Source organism: Anarhichas minor, unplaced genomic scaffold (genome assembly GCF_050575085.1).
Source record: "Anarhichas minor isolate MPS153535 unplaced genomic scaffold, ASM5057508v1 ptg000045l, whole genome shotgun sequence".
NCBI lineage: Eukaryota > Metazoa > Chordata > Actinopteri > Perciformes > Anarhichadidae > Anarhichas > Anarhichas minor.
In genome coordinates this window covers 10,406,975-10,426,062 of record NW_027466491.1, presented here as the reverse complement: position 1 = coordinate 10,426,062, position 19,088 = coordinate 10,406,975, and the positions used below count along the sequence as shown (strand labels likewise).

The 19,088-nt window shown below is 40.4% G+C and overlaps 1 protein-coding gene across 1 annotated transcript; it reads right to left on the bottom strand.

The window, feature by feature from the left end:
* Window positions 1-326: 326 nt before the first annotated feature.
* dyrk2 (dual-specificity tyrosine-(Y)-phosphorylation regulated kinase 2) lies at window positions 327-17,620 on the bottom strand. The gene is made up of 7 exons (XM_076111464.1): window positions 17,494-17,620; window positions 10,811-10,914; window positions 8,555-8,891; window positions 8,307-8,470; window positions 7,571-7,960; window positions 7,401-7,491; window positions 327-6,799 (listed from the first exon to the last, which is right to left on the bottom strand). The coding sequence occupies exons 1-7, from the start codon at window positions 17,531-17,533 to the stop codon at window positions 6,150-6,152; spliced, it is 1,776 nt and encodes a 591-aa protein (XP_075967579.1). The 5' UTR covers window positions 17,534-17,620; the 3' UTR covers window positions 327-6,149.
* Window positions 17,621-19,088: the final 1,468 nt, after the last annotated feature.

Sequence of the window (19,088 nt, the reverse complement as noted above, 5' to 3'; positions counted from 1 at the left end):
CTAGCTTGCTAGCTGTAACCGTAGCTTGTTAGCTGTAAACGTTGTAATGCTAGCTTGCTAGCTGTAACCGTAGCTTGTTAGCTGTAAACGTTGTAATGACAACTTGCTAGCTGTAACCGTAGCTTGTTAGCTGTAAACATTGTATCGTTAGCTTGGTAGCTGAAAACCATGACCCTTGAATGTAAAGTGAAAAATAAAAAAGTATTATAATTAAATTCAAAATATATAATAAAATGGATTTAGACCAAATTTAAAAACTTTAAATTCTTGTGCTTTATGCGTTTATTTGAAGCACTGACTCCTGGAAAGAACAATACGCAAAGATGAACAATAAAATTGTTTTATTAATAATAATTTTTCCACCACAATAAAATTTAACAAAGGCTCACTAGAAAAGTGTTGACTTCTGTGTTCTGTACAGTAGATACAGTACATTGTAAAACTGGCCGCGGTGTGGCACAGCAGCACATTCAAACCCCCCCGCCCCCCCAAAAAACCCAATATTATTCAAACATTTTTTCCACATTATTTACAATTAAAATCCACAATAAAACCCAGCTGGCAAACGTCACAGAAATACAGCTCAGTTTCACGCTAACAGCGAACTCCCGATAGAAGTGCGAAACAATGAGCTAGTAGGCTACCTGGCTAGCATGGTAACGCGCTAGCAGGCTAGTTAGGCTACAGGTGCTTTCACACGTTTTCTGAATGCTACCAAGAGGTCAGTTAAAACCAGACTTCATGTTCCTGTGTGACTGCAGCCTGTTATAATAAACTTTAAAAAAAACAAATAAAAACAATATCGCGTGTTCTCCTTCCGTACTTATTGTGTGGAAGTTATATCTCTTGTTGCCCTTCTGTTCACTTGCTTTCTGCTTTCTGTCTCACCTTCTGACCCGTCTGTCTGTTTGAGCAGCTCTCTCAGCTAGCTTTGTAAAGGAATGCACTTTGGTAGATTCAAACCAAATGCCCTGGGTGATAGTCACAACAATGACAACGGTAATAATCATAAAAACAATGATAACTGAGCAGTCTGAGGTACCAACATGAGAAAAAAGAAAGTAGGGATGCACCGATTGAGATTTGTTTATATATAAAAGTGAGAGAAAATGTCGCAACGATGAACACAACGTTGTATTCTTTATGAAAAACACAACAGGTGAAAGTTAGCCCTATTTATATTTGTAATCGCTTTTACATTTACATTTAATTACATTTATGTGATACAAAAAGAGTGCTTGTGTTGGGCTATGCAAGTACGGAAACATTCTTGTCATTAAAAGTTGTGTAGCATATGAAAGGAGGTTATATTAAAGGTTGTTTTTATAAATTTGTGCTCACTCAAAGATAGTGTAATGAAGGACTGAACGACTTTAAAACTGTTTTGTTTTTTTAACAATGATGTCTTTGTTTCCCCGGCACAATAAGGGGAACAAAATAACAACAAAAACAAAATAAACATCAACAAAACCCAGAATTTTACAATCGGTGCATCCCCTTGCTTTAAAGAAACCCACATTAATGCTAATGGCTGGCAGGTTTAAACTTGTAACGTGCTACTAGCGGTCAGTTAGCAGTAGGCTAGTGTTAGCTTCACTGTAGAGAAAACAAACGTCAGTGCAGCAGCTAGCGGCCAGACGCTAGCGGTCGATCGGCTAGTGTTAGCTTAGCCCTGTCGTCAGCAGGCCCCAAGGCGACAGTTGGCTGATATGTGTCTGTACATTGTGCAGCCATGTTTTACAACCCCCCCCAACACACACACACACACACACACTTTATGTCAGTGTTAATCAGTTTAAAGCTACAACATGTGGTTGGTGCGTTGGCCTGGTTCTGTAAACAATATGGAAGCACATTTCAACCAGGAAAATACATTAATTGTTATAAAGGACAATAAAAAAATAATAATGGTAAATCAAAATGATGGGCAACGAAGTGAATATTTTACTTTCTAAGTATAAATTTCAATATCTTTTGATTTTCTAACTAAACTATAAGATAGTGGATCAAAATGATAATTTAGTAATTTATAGTGATGACTTTTTAAGTTAAAATTAAAATCATTTTTTTGAAGTATTATGTTCTATCTTTATTTAATGAGTCAAAATTGTGATTTATCTCAGACGACTTAACAATTTTTAAAAAATCTAAATTTTAACTTATTTTGTACTATATTTTGTTTAATTATGTGTTTAGCATAAAGAGGCTACAACTTGCGTCTACTCGTGCAGCCCCATGTTGAAAACATTGTAATATCGCGTCATCATTTTGATCCTTCCTAACTTTATTAATTTTTCTCTTTTTCTGGAGTTAATGGGCTTCCATACATCCCCCCCTCCAGCAGCTGCTATTTACGCTACATTCAAGACAGCTGGGAAAATCAGGTCTCCAGCCTCTTGGCCGATATTGTTTTTATGTATTTTTATTCATATTACATCAACAGAAACAAACCTTCAGATTCTCTATAATTAAAGTCCTCAATTTTTTTTTTTTTTTATTAGTTTGTGTTCAATTGTTTAAAACAGAACTAGATTTTGTGCAATTTTTTAATACACTGTTGAATAATTATTTTGGTAACGTGGGCGCTTTAAATGATCCGTGATCCGTTTTGACACGAGTCTCAATGACATCATCGTGAAACGACACACTAACTGACTTCACTGTAAATGTTGCTGTGTGTGTGTGTGTGTGTGTGTGTTGGGCGGGTTGTGTCATGGCGACGAGATACTGAAGGCACAAAGTTACGACTCTCAGCACTCTCTTTAAAAACAATTTTAAAAAAACAATCAAAATCCTTAGAAAACAAACATAAAACGTCAGAAAAGGACCCGCAGGTAGTGTTTGTACATCATCAGGTCCTCCTGTCGTCCCATAGCTCCTCCTCCTCCTCCTCTTCATCCTCATCCTCCTAGTATGACTCGACTTCCTGTGGGTGCGTTCAGCTACAGTTGTTTTTTAATGTCGATATAGGTTTGTGTGTGTGAGGGAACAAGCTTTAAGAAAACCCTCTCGTTACGTCGACAGAAACACACACACACACACACACACAGACTGCTACATACAACACGCACACACATTCAAGTATACGCTATGAACTGCACATCATAGTAAATATGTAGATTCGATTAATAAATATTAAAATTGTTGTAAATAAATAACTCCCGACCCTCCCCGATCACATTGATAGCTCCTCTAAACATTATTGTAACTGTTGTATTTGTATCTCTGTCGTACACACAAACTCTGTGTACTTGTACTACTAGTACTTGTGGTGTTTAAATGGTATGTTTGATAGCATCAGGACCCAGTCACACCAGGAAGTGGCAGAGTGACTCCTTCATGTTGATGTTAGCGATAACGCTAGGAATACTGGCTCCTCCGGTTCAGGTTTTTTTGAAGGAGGCGGGAGCGGTATCCCAGCATGCATTGCGCAAAACCCAGGCTAAGACAGGGTACAACAACAATGTTTTTTTGTTTACTCACTTTAGCGTTTCCTCTCGATGGTTGGTGAGTATTAATAATTAAGATAAACATTAAATATCTCTTTGCCCCTACATCTATTTAATGACAGCTGACTGGAGAATTAGCGCCATCAACTGGTACTAATATCTGCATGACTGTAGTGGATGTTCTTTTTCCAATTTCAATTAAAATTTGCGTGACATCTGGCTGCTGCTAGCCAGCTCAATATATTAAAAAACGAAATAATTTAAGCACATCTGTATCACAACCAGGCGGCAACCTCCGGGTCTGAAAAGTGAAGTCAAAGCTTCACGTGTTAAAGCTGCATTCTCTCTAGTGTCCACCAGGGGGCGACTCCTCTGGTTGTATAGAAGTCTATGAGAAGATGACTACTTCTCTCTTGATTTATTACCTCAGTAAACATTGTAAACATGAGTTCATGGTCTCAATCTCTAGTTTCAAGTCTTCTTCAATTCAGCATGATGTTCATTTAGTACATTATGGTCCATTTAGAGTCAAACAGACCATAAAGCAGGGTAGGGGCGGGGCTACACAGTGATTGACAGGTCTCTACCACGGCATTGTCCATGTTTTCGTATTTTTAACTTGAACTATTTCACAATGTGTTTTTTTACTTCATCAAAGGTAATTGTAACATTTTGGTCGCTTCATTCGATTGTACTAAGCTCCGCCCTCGTGTCACTAATGGTTGCAAATAACCAAGATGGCCGACTCAAACTTGAGAACGGGTGACGTCCCAGTGACTACGTCTACTTCTTCTATACAGTCTGTTGTCACTAACTAACCGCAACACATACTGATGTGACTGGACCCTTTATTCATGATGTTATTATTTGTTAGTGTGTTTTAGTGGATATGTTTAGTGTCTTAAATTCTCTCAGAACTGTTTATTACATTGAGAGAAACCCTGAATTGAAACTGAAGCACCGTTGACTATCAGTCACATGCTAACGTAGCGTTAGCTACAGAGGTTCTACCTCTATGTGGCTGTAGATATTGTGAATGTGCTGCTCACGAGGCTGTAGTCTCAAATAAAACTACAATATCTTCACCCTTCAAGTCTAAATAATCAAATCTTTGCTCTCTTTATTTGAAGACATTCAGGTCTGGATGCTACGTCGCCTTTTTCCTCCTCATCTTACTTCATTCTTTTCTTTTCATTTAACAAGAATTCATGAAAGTAATCATTTTAAAATGGCTATAAATATTAAAATATTGTCTTTAAAATGGTCCTGAATGGCCAGAAGTAGTCTGTCAATCACACAGACAACCATCATATTGTTATTTTAATCTTGTTTTTGCAGTTATGACAAGTCAAATACATCAGTGTTAACTTTCCTGAATCGGAAAGTAATCACTTAGTTTAGCTAATTAAATACTAGCGGGCACACAGTTCAATTGTTTTTCTGACTTTGGTTGCTTACATTTCTTTTCATATCAGAGCCCTTTAAATTTTAACATGACTTATAACTTGTCTTTTGCTCGTCTCTATCTTCACAGCCATTTTGCATCCCTAATAATCAGATTTGTTTAGTTAAATAGGGAACAAAATGGTGTGACGTAACCCAAACATACTTTTTTCCAGCTCCCTTCTCTTCCTGCTAACCTTCTGAAAACTAAAAAACTAAAAGCGCTTAAAAACTCTAAATCTGTGCTTCGTAAGGCTGGGCAGTGCTAACAGGCTATGGCTAAAAAAAGGCTAAGGCTAGCCACCAGACTGCCAAAAAAAGGCAAATAGTTATCCAGCTATGGCTAGCTGACTGATTTAAAAAGTTTGTAAATTGGTAGCAAAGTGACACCTTAACACAAACAAATAAACTGTCTAACAACTAACCAGTGGTTATTAGCCAGCTAACAGTTACCAGCTGACAGGCACTAAGCTAGCATGGTAGCAAAGGCTAGCTACACACTGTAAAAACAACAGCTAGCTAAGAAAGTTAGCCAGCTAACAGGTTGATGGTTCAGTTAGGATTGTGCCCCACCTCTGTTCCCCTAAACTGAAACGTAACAATGATTTCATAGTGATACGAGACAAAGATTAGCATGCTAATCTTTGCGTTTTTTGCAGCGGTTACTTAAGTATTCCAAGGATATATCCGACTTGTTTGTCAGCAGATAAAACCTTGTAAGACTAAGATTATATAAGAAAGTTGTTTTTGGTGTCGATTTGTCAGCTTGCACAAAAGATTCTGTGGTAAAAACATAAAAAAGAAGCTTTGTTCCCTCCGTCAGCACCATGTTTGTTGACGTGTTTTTGAGTGTTTGGAGCTACAGAGTGGAGTGAGCTGATTGTCTGAGCAGCCTCACAATCATTTAAAAACCTGCGTTGTCACTTCCTGTCTCGCTGCTCTTGTTTTTTCTGAGAATTTGAGGAGGCTGAACGCGTCCCACTTTGTCAATAAAGTTTTCCTTCAGCTCGGCTTTACATCCCAGCCGTGGAACACCCCGACGCTAAGTTTTCCACGTTCGTGTCCTGAACGCACCCCCCCAACAACTACGATGCCGCCGCGAAGACCAGCGTGAAACAAACAAAGCGCTCCTTTAAAACCGGACGAACAAGGTTTTATTCCAGCTGGTTTGCGCACAGCTTTCACCAACTCCCACCACAGCGATCGTGGAGGGGGGGGGGGGGGGGGGGGGGGGGGGGGGGGGGGGTGCGGTCACTCTCAGCTGACCAGTTTGGGCAGCACTGTCCTGGGCTGGATGTTTCCGTTGGCGTCGGTGATCGCTGCCAAGTTAGTCCTGGTTTTGGAGGAGGAGGACATGGTGGTTGAGGAGGAGGTGGCGAGCTTGGATATGGAGGTGACGGCGCTGTCGGTGGTGGCGCGTTTGGAGGAGGATGAGGAGGTCTTTTCCACTGCGGTGGTGCCCGTCGGCGGCTTGGGGAGTCGCCTCCTCAGCCACGGGTGGCGCAGCGCCTGGCTGGGCGTCATCCTGAGCGTCGGGTCCCACTCCAGACACTGCTTGAGGAAGTCCAAGAACAGTGAGTCGTCGCCGCCCTTCAGCGCCACGCTCCAGTCCTTGCTGCCTGGCGCTCCGCGTACCTTCCCGCGCCGCGAGCGGCCGGCGTTCAGCACGGTGGTGCCGTCGGGCAGCGTGGTGACGGTGCAGTACCGCGGGTAGCCTTTAGACGACACAAAGTTCTTGGCTCTCTTGGAAGCGTCCAGGAGCTTCTGGCCGGGCATGCCCACCAGCTCGATGATGCACGCCAGCTGGTCGGCTTCGTCTTCGCCCGGCAACAGCGGGTAACCGGTCAGCAGCTCGGCCAGGATGCAGCCCAGAGACCACATGTCGATGGGCATCCCGTACCTGGAGCCTGGAGGCCAAGGATTGAACAGTTAAAATCTGGATTTATCAAAAATGATGCTAATTAATACTTAACATTCCCACCGATCATTTCTCAATCAGTTTTAACTAAGTCACTGTGACAATACTTGGTTAAGTTTAAGAAAAGATCGTGAAATACTTGGTTAGGTTCGGGAAAAGATCGTGAAATACTTCGTTAGGTTCGGGAAAAGATCGTGAAATACTTAGGTTCAGGAAAAAATCGTGAAATACTTAGTTAGGTTCAGGAAAAAAATCGTGAAATACTTGGTTAGGTTCAGGAAAAGATCGTGAAATACTTGGTTAGGTTCAGGAAAAGATCGTGAAATACTTAGTTAGGTTTAGGAAAACATGGTGGTTTGGGTTAAAATAACTACTGAAGCGCTGTAACAACATTGCACAAGTTACATGAAAAATAAATCAGCGTTGACTTCTCGTTTCACATGGAGAACGAACAACGTCCTCCTGGCTTAAAGATCACTGTTTTTTAAGTGTATGACATACAAAACATACAGAATATCGACGGATTAGAATATTACATTATCTTTCGTTGTTTTAGCTGGGAATGCTGGAGAACATCCTGGTAAACTTACCTAGAATGACCTCTGGCGCTCTGTAGAACCTGGACTGGATGTAGGTGTAAACTCTCTGATGTTCATAACAGCTGGAACCAAAATCTATGACCTGGAGACAGAAAGGATTGTTTTAACAGATGGATTATAATAGACACAAAGAGGTAAAAAGCACCATTTCTCCGTCCCACCTTGATGCCGCTGCGTCCCTGCTGCTTCAGCAGGATATTCTCCGGCTTCAGGTCGCAGTGGATGATGCGGTTCTTGTGCAGCGAGTCCAGACACTGCAGGATGGAGTGGGCGAACTTCCTGACCAGCGGGAGGCTGAAGCCCTGGAACTTGTTCTTCTTGATGAGCTCGTACAGGTTCATGCTGAGCAGCTCGAAGGTCATGCAGATGTGGTTCCGGAAGGTGAAGTTCTCCAGCATGTGGATCACGTTCATGCTGGAGTCCTTGTCCTGCTTCCTCAGGTGCTCCAGGATGCGGATCTCCTCCGCCGCCTGCCGGTGGAAGCGCTTCTCGTTGCGAACCATCTTCAGGGCCACGTGGGTCTGAGACCGGTGGTCGAAGGCCTTCACCACCTGAGGACGAGGAACACGGCCATCGGCCATTCAACACATGGTACAGAATAAACTATTAATCTAATGCTGTGGTCAATTCTACAGATGATGGTATTCAGATGAGAGGAGGACCAACAGAGGAGGAGAAGAGCAGGAGGGGGAGGAGAGGAGGACCAAAAGAAGAGAGGAGGATAATCAGTGAAGGAGAAGAGGAGGAGGACAGACAGATAGGAGAGAAGAGCATAGGAGGAGAGGAAAATCAAGAGAAGACAGAAGAAGAGGACCATCAGAGGAGAGTAGTAGTACTACTAGTACACCAGTAGTAGTACATCACTAGTAGTACTACCAGTAGTAGTACTGTTACTACCTGTCCGAAGCTGCCCTTGCCGATAACTTTAAGGACTTCGTAGCGGTAGGAGATGTGGTCGTGAGGAATGTGGATGTAGGATCCCTGATCGTCGTCGTAGCCGCCGTTGTTGGCTCCGCCCATGACCCCCGACCTCTTCTTAGCATTCGGACCCACGAAATACACTGAAGGGGAGAAGAAGAAGAGCGCGATGACTCACCGATCACATTACTGATTGGTTATCTGTTGGGAGGTTCAGAGCCGCTCACCTTCCGGGTAGCTGAACACCTCGTGGTGCTCCAGAGACGACATCTTGGACATGAACTGCTTCATGGCCTGCTCCGGGGACAGGAAGGATGGCTTCGGCTTCACCTCCGTCGACTTGGTGGAGGAGGCGCTGCCCTGCCGGCAGTGGTGGGGGGGCTCCGGGGCCGGGGGGGGCTGCTGCCTGTCTGTCTGCCTGTCCGGCAGAGGGAGGCCCGGCCTGGTGGAACCCAGAGGAGCCAGACCGTTGGGCTGGGAGGTCAGAACGGGACGCTTGTTGTTCTCCTCGTACAGATGAGAGGCCGACTGGACGGACTCAGACATGCTGGCTTTAGAGCCTCCCTGAGGAGGAGAGGAGGAGAGTGGTTAGAGGAGGAGGAGAGTGGTTAGAGGAGGAGGAGGAGAGACATCAAGAGGAGGAGGAGAGGAGAGTGGTTAGAGGAGGAGAGACATCAAGAGGAGGAGAGGAGAGTGGTTAGAGGAGGAGGAGAGGACCAACAGAAGAAGAAAGGAGAGGAGGAGGAAGGAGACACATGAGTCAAAGAGATGTGAAATTCAAACCTGAAGAACAAACTATGAACGGTTTGGTGAACGATGTTCCTGAACACAACACCAGAGCCTCTCTGATGATTAATAAATAAACAATGTGTCACCTGGTTCACTCTAACCAACAATAACAGAGAGACAGAGAGACAGCTGTCTCTCTGTCTCTCTGTCTCATCTCACTCAGTGAGTCACTCCCTGTTGCTGTGGTGACCAGCACACCTGGGTCCTTTCAGATAACAAGAGACACGCACGCACGCACACAGTGCCGCCCAGTTCAAAGGCCGTGTGTGTGTGTCAAAACAAGGAAGTGAGTCAAGAGATAAATAAAATTCAAACACACACACACTACTCTGACTGTGTGTTTGTGTTGTCAGTAGTCAAAGTGACATATGAGAGCAAAATATTGACTCCTCCCTCACCTGACAACACCTTATCTCACACATGCACACACTTACACTTATTTTAGATTATTATTGATCAATCTACCAATAATAAAATATTTGAATAAAAAAATAATATAGAATAATATCAAAAATATAAATAGATAGTGTAATAAAAGACAAAATGAATGAATACATACAAATATTTTTTTTTAAAGTTTAAATCTGAATCGGATGAATCAAAACTTCCTTTTGCACTTCTAATTGCATCTTTTATCCAAAAAATATATTCAGTTTAAAGTTTGAATAAACAGGAAAGCAGCAAATATTTTTGTTATTATTTAAGGTTTATTAAAATAATTTATCATGATTATTATTAAATTGTTTCCTTTTCTGTTGCTCAGTTGCTTCAGCTGTGAAACTGACAAACAGTCCTTTTATGATCATTTATTGATCGTATTGATTCATCATGAAGTCAAACAAACACAAACAGGACTAAATGCACTAAATGTACTAAATATTTGATCTGATGGATTGATCACATTGTGCTTTCTCTTTACAGTAATTAATCATAAAATAACTGATAAAGAAGATATAATAAATAAATAACATCTTACGGGAAAAAAGCCTGCTAATGCTAACAGTCAATCTGGAGTTAATGGAGTAAACAAATGCATCAGTTCCTTTAAACCATTAGTCCGCTGTGTGTGTGTGTGTGTGTGTGTGTGTGTGTGTGTGTGTGTGTGTGTGTGTGTGTGTGTGTGTGTGTGTGTCCGTCCTTCACGCCACCCTATAAACCAATCAGCTGTTTAAAGCCTCCCGGAGCAGAGGGCTATTATTAGCCGCGTGGCTACAGCCGACTGTTCCTGCTGCTCAGGCTCACATACAGGAGTTTCATGGCGCTAACGGCATGCTAACACGCTAACGGCAGAACAAAGAAAACCAAAACGGCCTTAAATCAGCGGAGCAGACGGCGGTGAAATGTCTCCAGATGCCGAGTTTGAAATATGAAGGAGCTACGTGGAGTTCGGCTCCCCTGAAAGCTGTATTCATACGTGTATTTAAACCTGTATTTATACGTGTATTTATACGTGTATATTTTGCTGAAGGGAGGCACGGGAGAACCAGAACCAGGACTGAGAGGGGCAGACTGTCAGACCCTGCTGCAGTAGAATGAGAGGTTTTCTAAAGGGACTCTGGTGCTCAGAGACACTACCACTTTAGTCCACAGGGGGCGACACAATCAACACAAGATGAAAGTTCTTTGTAGTAGCTTTAAGCAAAAAATTTGTCGTCGGATCCTTTGTAGTTTGGGGAAGTGAGAAGCATTCGTACCGTCAGGACGTTGTGGTTGTTGTTACGAAGTCGCGGCAGCGCGACAGGCGACGTCGTCTCAGAGCCACCGTGACCCGGAGAGAAGACCGGCTCGCCCGCTTTGCCTGGAAACAAAACAGAGGAAATCATTGAGAGGAGAAAAACACCAAAGTAAAAAACATCAACTACAATATAACAAGAAACGTGAACACAAGAGTAAAAATACAAAGTGTATAAGAAGTGATACCAACACCAGAAACTAAATATAATCGTACTGGTGTGTGTTTTTCAGTAGTAGAAAGTAACTAAGTACATCTACTCAAGTGTACTTAATTGCAATTTTGAGGTACTTGTACTTCCATAATATGCTATTTTATACTTCTAATCCATATAGTACTTTTTACTGCACCACATTTATTTCACAGCTTAAGTTCCTTTGTTTTTACAAACAGAACATATGATCGACTTATTAAATATAATGCATTGTTACAGATAAAAACATACTTTTGCTACTTTAAGTACATCTTACTAGTAATACTTTTACTCAAGTAGAATAGTGAATGCAGGACTTAGTAACAGAGTATTTTCACAGTGTGTTACTAAGTGTGTACTTCTGGTATATTTTTCAGCATCTTAACTGCCAAATACGGTGTTTAGCGTAGCTTAGCACAAAGACTGGAAGCGGGGGGAAACTGCTAGCGTGTTTCTGATACATGTCTTGTACATCGAACAGAAGAGGTGTAAACAGAGCTCCGACTATCAGACGACATGACGGAGAGTGTCAGCCTGTCAGAGGACATGATGTGTCCGTCGATGCCCCCCCCCAACATACCAAATATCACATCACATGACAACACCACCTAAAGAGGTTAGTGTTTCGTAAACAGGCATATCAGGAATGCGCTCGTCAAGCTCCCAAAATACTGGAAAGTGTCTGGAATCCTCCGACAGACGGCTGTGTTTTCATAGAGAGACGTGAGACCAGATTTAGACTGTTATGTTAGAAATGTGTCGGCATAATGTGGCCTCTGGAACTCTATTTCTACTGAAACGAGTGCGTAGAAGCAGGTTGTTTCAACACTGGGAAACCTGAAGGCTATAGACATCCTTCATGTTGCCAGTAGACGAGTGTGTCTTCATGTTTTTATGTTTTGTGTAGTTTGAATGAAGTGCGTCTCGATTATCAGCACGAGTTCTGTCAACAGAGTCCGGTGGCTTTGAGGAGAGTTTATTAACTGCATGTTTTGCGTGTTTATAAATTTAAAATGTTCTATTTTGTCTATTATATATTCACTTTAACCAGCATCACATTGTCCCCTTTTCTACCTTTATCAATGTATTTGTCATTAACACTAAATATCCAGTTAATTACACAATATACTGCTATTTTTTGCACAATTACTTTATTAATGTACATAAATGTACACTGTCAATATAAATCCTACAGACATAATCCTCCAGTCCATCTATTCAGTATTTGTTTGTTTACAACCTACAGAACACTTGACTTGTATATAAACGTTTTTATTCTTATTGTATTGTTTATTGGTTCTTTATATATAACATTTATGATTACACCTATCTTGAGTCTTTTCTTTACCTTTAAATGTCCACATTTGTTGTGCTTGTTATTTATATTTCTCACACTTAGCCATTAAAGCTGATTGTGATTATAATGGTCGGTTATATTAAGTATATTTACCACAGAGATCGTAGCACCTTTAAATATGAAGCAGTCCAGTTCAACATTGCTGACGATCACAACTTCAAACATGTAGTTGAATTAAAACCTCTCAGACATTATTATCTTTAAGTTTAGGTTTAACAGGTGTACCTAATAAAGTGGCCACCGGCTGTTTATCTTAACTGAAATTAAGTGAACCGGCCTCAGGCCCCCTTATGGACCAGACAGACCCGGTCTACGGAGGATGATGGTTCTAACAGCCTGATAATCCTCCACGTCTACGCCTCGCTTCCTTGTTCCTTCGACCACAACGTGACGACACAGCGAAGGGTTAAAGATCTGATTAGTGTCGTACTTTAAACCGCTCTTATCGGCTACTGCCTCACAATCACAACGCGACACAAAACACCACCACTTCAAAGAAAAACAACTTCATTCTCAGTTCTTAACCTGCGTTCCAACGCTAACGGTTGTGATATATATATTAAATATATGAGATTTATGCTGCAATTTACACTCATTTAAATATCGGTTCATTTGTTCAAATGCAGAGCAGAAAGTGAGTTAATCAGTTTACTGTTAAATATGACCGAGAGGCCGCAAATCCTCACATCTGAGATGCAGTTTTTCACTATTTCTAAATGAAAATATTATTTAAAAATGTGTTAATTATTTCCTACTTCAAAGGACTCTCAACACGTTTGAACGCTGCCTCTAAAAATTCTATTTAACTGAATTTAAAATGAATTTCAAGCACAATTTGGCTCCTCATCAGGTACATATTTATTACCATATAATCTATAGTATTTTGGAGCGTTTATGCATCAGGTCAAACTCTTTTCTTTCTTTTGAATGTTAAAATTCTTACGTTTGACTCAGGAAATAACCACACTGCATGAACGAAGCCAACGTCGGTCTAACCACCGTTAAACTGGGCCTTTAAAATATAAAATCTTAAATGCATATTGAGACACACACAAACATCAGCCATACATAAACAATGACAAAATACACAAATAGACCACAACAAACTAATAATAAAACACGTTCCATCACGTCTTTGTGGTTGGATATTTGTCCCGCCCCTCCTCCACTGTGATTGGACGGCTGAGAATTTATTTTTAACTCTCGGCGACCAGAAACAAACAAACAAACAAACGTCAAACAATAAAGATGAGTATTAGTTCAAAAATTGTATTATTATTTCAAGAATGACGTCTTCAAATAGCTTGTTTTTGTACGACCACAACTGTCCAAAACAAAACGATATTTAGTTTGTTTTCATAAAACTCTATGGGAACTAGAAATGTTTAAAAATATGGAAAATTCGATTTTTTTTTAGTCTTAAAAACAAAAGAAAAAGTCAGGTAAGACGTGTTTGGCATTTTAATATCCGCTCACAAGGAGCTGGATAAATATAGTAAATAACATTTGTGTTCTGGGAAGGTTTACTTCTTCAGAAAATAGATAAAAAAGAGTTTTCTCTTAAAAACAGATTAAATTGACTAATCGATGAACCAAACGACGGATGAAGATTTAAGACCTCTGACGACTACAGAACCGTCTTCACCTGCTGCTCGTGTGCACAAACACACCTGAACCTGAATGAATGTAAAACCCTCACAGGCCACCGTCCAGCTCTCTGCTCTCTAATCTCTAATCTCACATTAATCCCGCTAACGAGCTGGAACACCGTGACGCATCAAACTGCTGCATCAGCACAAAACAACACGAGCTGTAATCTGACCGACGATCAATACGTCTATACAGTATATATATTATATTAGTTATTACTACGTCTATACAGTGTATATATATTATATTAGTTATTACTACGGCTATACAGTATATATATTATATTAGTTATTACTACGTCTATACAGTGTATATATATTATATTAGTTATTCCTACGTCTATACAGTATATATATTATATTAGTTATTCCTCCGTCTATACAGTATATATATTATATTAGTTATTAATACGTCTATACAGTATACATATATATTATATTAGTTATTACTACGTCTATACAGTATATATATATTATATTAGTTATTCCTCCGTCTATACAGTATATATATTATATTAGTTATTAATACGTCTATACAGTATATATATATTATATTAGTTATTACTACGTCTATACAGTATATATATATTATATTAGTTATTACTACGTCTATACAGTATATATATATTAGCTCTAAACGTGACACAGAAACACATTTAAACTGCTGTTATCACAAACAATCAGCTGATGTGTTTGCAGATAAAAAAGTTGTATTCTCTCCATTGTTATGTATATTTAACCTCCTAAAAATATTCATATTTTAGTTGTATTATCATTATTATATCGTCACCGACTTATCTTATGTTTTGTAGGAATATCAAACAAACTAATATTGTAGTTATTATAATAAAGCACAGACGAGATCAGCCTGAAAAACCTCCAGTATTGCTGGATTGAAACCGGCTGCGCAGTATTTTAACGACACTGTACTCTGTACTACTGTACTCTGTACTACTGTACAGTACATGCTGATAAAGTACCAGGAATCCGCGCTGCAGAGAGCACGTTGCAGTATCCCCCCCGACAGTTGCACGCCAGCAGAGTGGAAACGCGGCGTGCTGAATGTGAACTCGACACCGAGCTGGGAATGCCAGAGCGCCCGGAGAGCTCGCCCGGCATGCTGCTCGACAGGACGGGCGGGTAAGAAAGAAAAATATGCAGCAACGTGACCGCACACACACGCAGCGGGGTCACAAACTCACCGAAAGAAATTAACTACAGAGTCTAGAAAGTCAAAGCTTCATGTGTTAAAGCTGCATTCTCTCTAGTGTCCATCAGGGGGCGACTCCTCTGGTTGTATAGAAGTCTATGAGAAAATGACTCTACTTCTCTCTTGATTTATTACCTCAGTAAACATTGTAAACATGAGTTTATGGTCTCAATCTCTAGTTTCAAGTCTTCTTCTATACAGCATGATGTTCATTTAGTACATTATGGTCCATTTAGAGTCAAACAGACCATAAAGCAGGGGATGCTTTAGGGCGGGGCTACACGGTGATTGACAGGTCTCTACCAGAGACGTATACGGCGTCTCTACGTCACTCCTCCTCAGTCCAGATATGGTCACTTCCTGTTCACTGGTTGCGAAAAAAACAACATGTCGACGACTGTAATCCAAGATGGCGATGGCGGAATCACCGAATTTTGTGGCAGTCCACAAATGCAGCAAAGATCCTCTGCATTGTGGACGTTACGGTAACTCGTGATTTAAACCGCACGGCCACCATGACGCCCCAACGTTTAACGCCGCAGTTAAACTTTACAATCACATGTCAAGTATTAAATGTGTTATAAAGAAACAAAGGTTGAATATCCTGTAATCCTGGTGGTCGACTATACTTTTAATCATTAATATTCTTACAGTATTTCAGACACCAGAGTATATTTTTACTCCTCATCATTAAGAAGCCATGCTGTCACTTCTACCCTGAACTACAATATAAATGTATTTTATTATGCTGTAAACACGGCTACTACCAGAGGTTACCATGTGACCACCACTAGTCCACTACGTAGTATTATGTGTGTCTCGTAGTATTTATTTAAACACAGATGACATCATTCCCTGGCTCTTGTGTAATGTTTGTAAACACACTCTCTGTGTATGTATTTATGCGTTATTGTAGCTCAGAGATGATTCACTCTAATATTTGCAGATATTAGCACCATTAGCTCTCTGTTGGCTTGCTGGGATTTGTCAATATTACAGCTTATTTCACCATCGTACCGTAGTGAATATACAGTATTGTATATATCTATGGATCAAGTCTAGTCTTAATGTAATGTTCGGGTGTTTTGCAGGCTTCTCATACAACTCTCTGTCTCTCATCCTTCTACTTTACAACATGTATTCATCATATTAGTGGTTTCAAAATCAAACACTATAAAGCTTAGATTAGATGTACTAATGTTCAGAATACATATGTTGAGTAAAAGATATTGAGAGTATTTGGAGTATATTTATTGTGGATGTTTAATGCAAACTACCACTGTGACGATAAAGTAGAAGGATAACATCGAGGCTTTTTTGACAGTTTACGCTGATTTCACGACAGTTGAAACATGTTTTCTTGCAGTGGTTAAAGAAGAAGTTAGTTTGATCTGTCTCTAATCGCTATCAACTGTCTGTAACCAAATAAACATTATAACATTTAAACTATCATAAGCATGAATACTAATGTACGGCCTAATAATAAGCTCCCTAACAGCTTTAGCACGTGTTTGTCAAGCTACTACAATAATAAATATATAATAATATAATATGAATATTACATATATATAATATATGTTTAATATAAATAATATATATATAAATAATATATGTATATATGATAATGAATAATATAAATATATTATACAATATAATATATATATTATTATGTTATATAAATATAATAAAAGCAGTATGCTGACTTTAAAAAACAGAAAACAACTGACTGAACTGGAGGCCAGAAATCACCCAGAAACCAACAACACACGCTGAACAACCGCCAAATATCACCAGAAACCGTCTCTTTACGCACAAAAACAGCTAGAAAACATCGATGGCTATTCTACAGCCACCAAACAGTTATAATACAGTTATTAAGGCGTTATAAACCGAAAATAATAAACACACACACGGTGTAAAACCTGTTCCTACTGTTGTAGCTGTCACTTCTATAAATAAACCCGACAGACGTTTGGAGCTACTTCCACATGATCATTAACAGCTTCTCCTCTGAGCCATTAGACACTAAAAGACAAGATTAAAGATGATTTAGTGAGCAGATAAAGAAAGGCTGTTTCCTATACTGTTAGCTAGTGTTTTGCTTTAATCCGTCTTCAGTTATTACGTTTAAATTAACGCTAGGTTAAATGAGAACCGGAGGAGGAGATCAGCGGTGTGTCCTCGCTACACTGCCGGGCTCAGACGCCCTCAGGCCGGCTACAGAGGCTGTGCTCACCCGTTGGGAGGATCGAGGTTCCGGGCTTCTTGGTTAACATGGCGGCCGCTCCTCTCCTCTGGACACAGACGGACGGGGACCGGACGCCTCCTCTTAAGCTCCTCCTCTTCCTCCTCCCTACTCCTCCTCTTCCTCCTCTTCTTCTTCTTTTAGTTTATTGGCGGACTACAAACCAACGTCCAAGGTGCATACCGCCACCTACTGGACCGGAGTGTGTACCATCATGTCTTTATGACATAATTTAAACACAATAATAATGTGATTTATGTGTCATTGAGTCCTGTATGTCCTAACCTTAATCTACTGAAAGTAACACCCTCTTTTCTACTTTTACTTCTACCACTTCTCACTCTGACACGTCTGAATTTTGTTATCATTTCTAACCTAGACGTCTATACAACTAGAGGAGTCGCCCCCTGGTGGACATCAGAGAGAATGCAGCTTTAAGAATAAACTTCATTCTGCAGAACCGGAGGTTGCCGCCTGGTGCACATTTGTAATACTTTTTTTATATTACAATTCTGCCCAGATCGTACACATTGCACTTATTAAAGCCATTTTCAGCAACAGTAACGTATTAGCACCATTAGCATCTGTAGCACTAAGTAGTCAAAGGCTTTGTCAATATTAACATTAATCGAGCTGCAGGAAACAAAGGCAACAATACTGATTCTCCTCACTACATTACCAATAACACCAGTGATACTCACCACCGTGTGCCGTTTGAACCACAGAGACAATGATGCTCAAGGTGTTCTTCATCTCCAGTGTTTCCCGTATGAGGACATCATCACTCACACAAACTGTGTGATTGTTTATTTGGCTGCTTGGAGACCAACAGTGTGTTTACATCAGAGACAAGAGAGCAGTCTCAGTGTAAAGCGTGGTCTCAGGTTTCACAGCTTTTAGTTAAACTACAAAGAGACTTATGTAACACGTACACATTCAGGACAGCAGCAGTGGCAGTGTTAGATTTAGCCGTGATTATGGTCTTGAATTCCTCATATGCGTTCATGATCATCTCCTGCTCGTCAGCGGAGTCAAAAGAGGCTCTTTCTTTGAGTTTATTTGACATTGTACTGTTAGAAAATCATGGTTTCGGTGATCGACGCTTCCCCCTTTTGAAGTAGGACGGGCACGCGCAATTATCCTGATCCTGATCGTCTGGTTCCAATTAACGAGACTGTTTGAGAGGATCAGCCTTGGAGAAACCCAGATAGCCTGATGTCAATCATCGGGTTAATTTAAGCTGCTAATCGGACATTTGATCGACTTAGTTGAACCACGTACGAGGAACGGGGCCCTGCTCCCTCTGACTTTAATTGTATTCATAATAAAAGTTATTGAGGGAAACATCAGATCATGAAAACACAAATCTTTCTAATAAATGAAGAAAGTTGTTTGTGGTCCTTTTGTTGTTCAGTCTACAATGAACATTTATTTAAACCAGATGTTGAATCAGAAAACGAATCAAATATAAAGCTTGAGTTTAATCTGTGATCCGTCTTCACTGTTTACATGTTGAACAAAATCTCATCAGTCCGATCGGCTGCAGCGTCCAATCACATGACTGATGAACAATGAGGGGGCGTGTC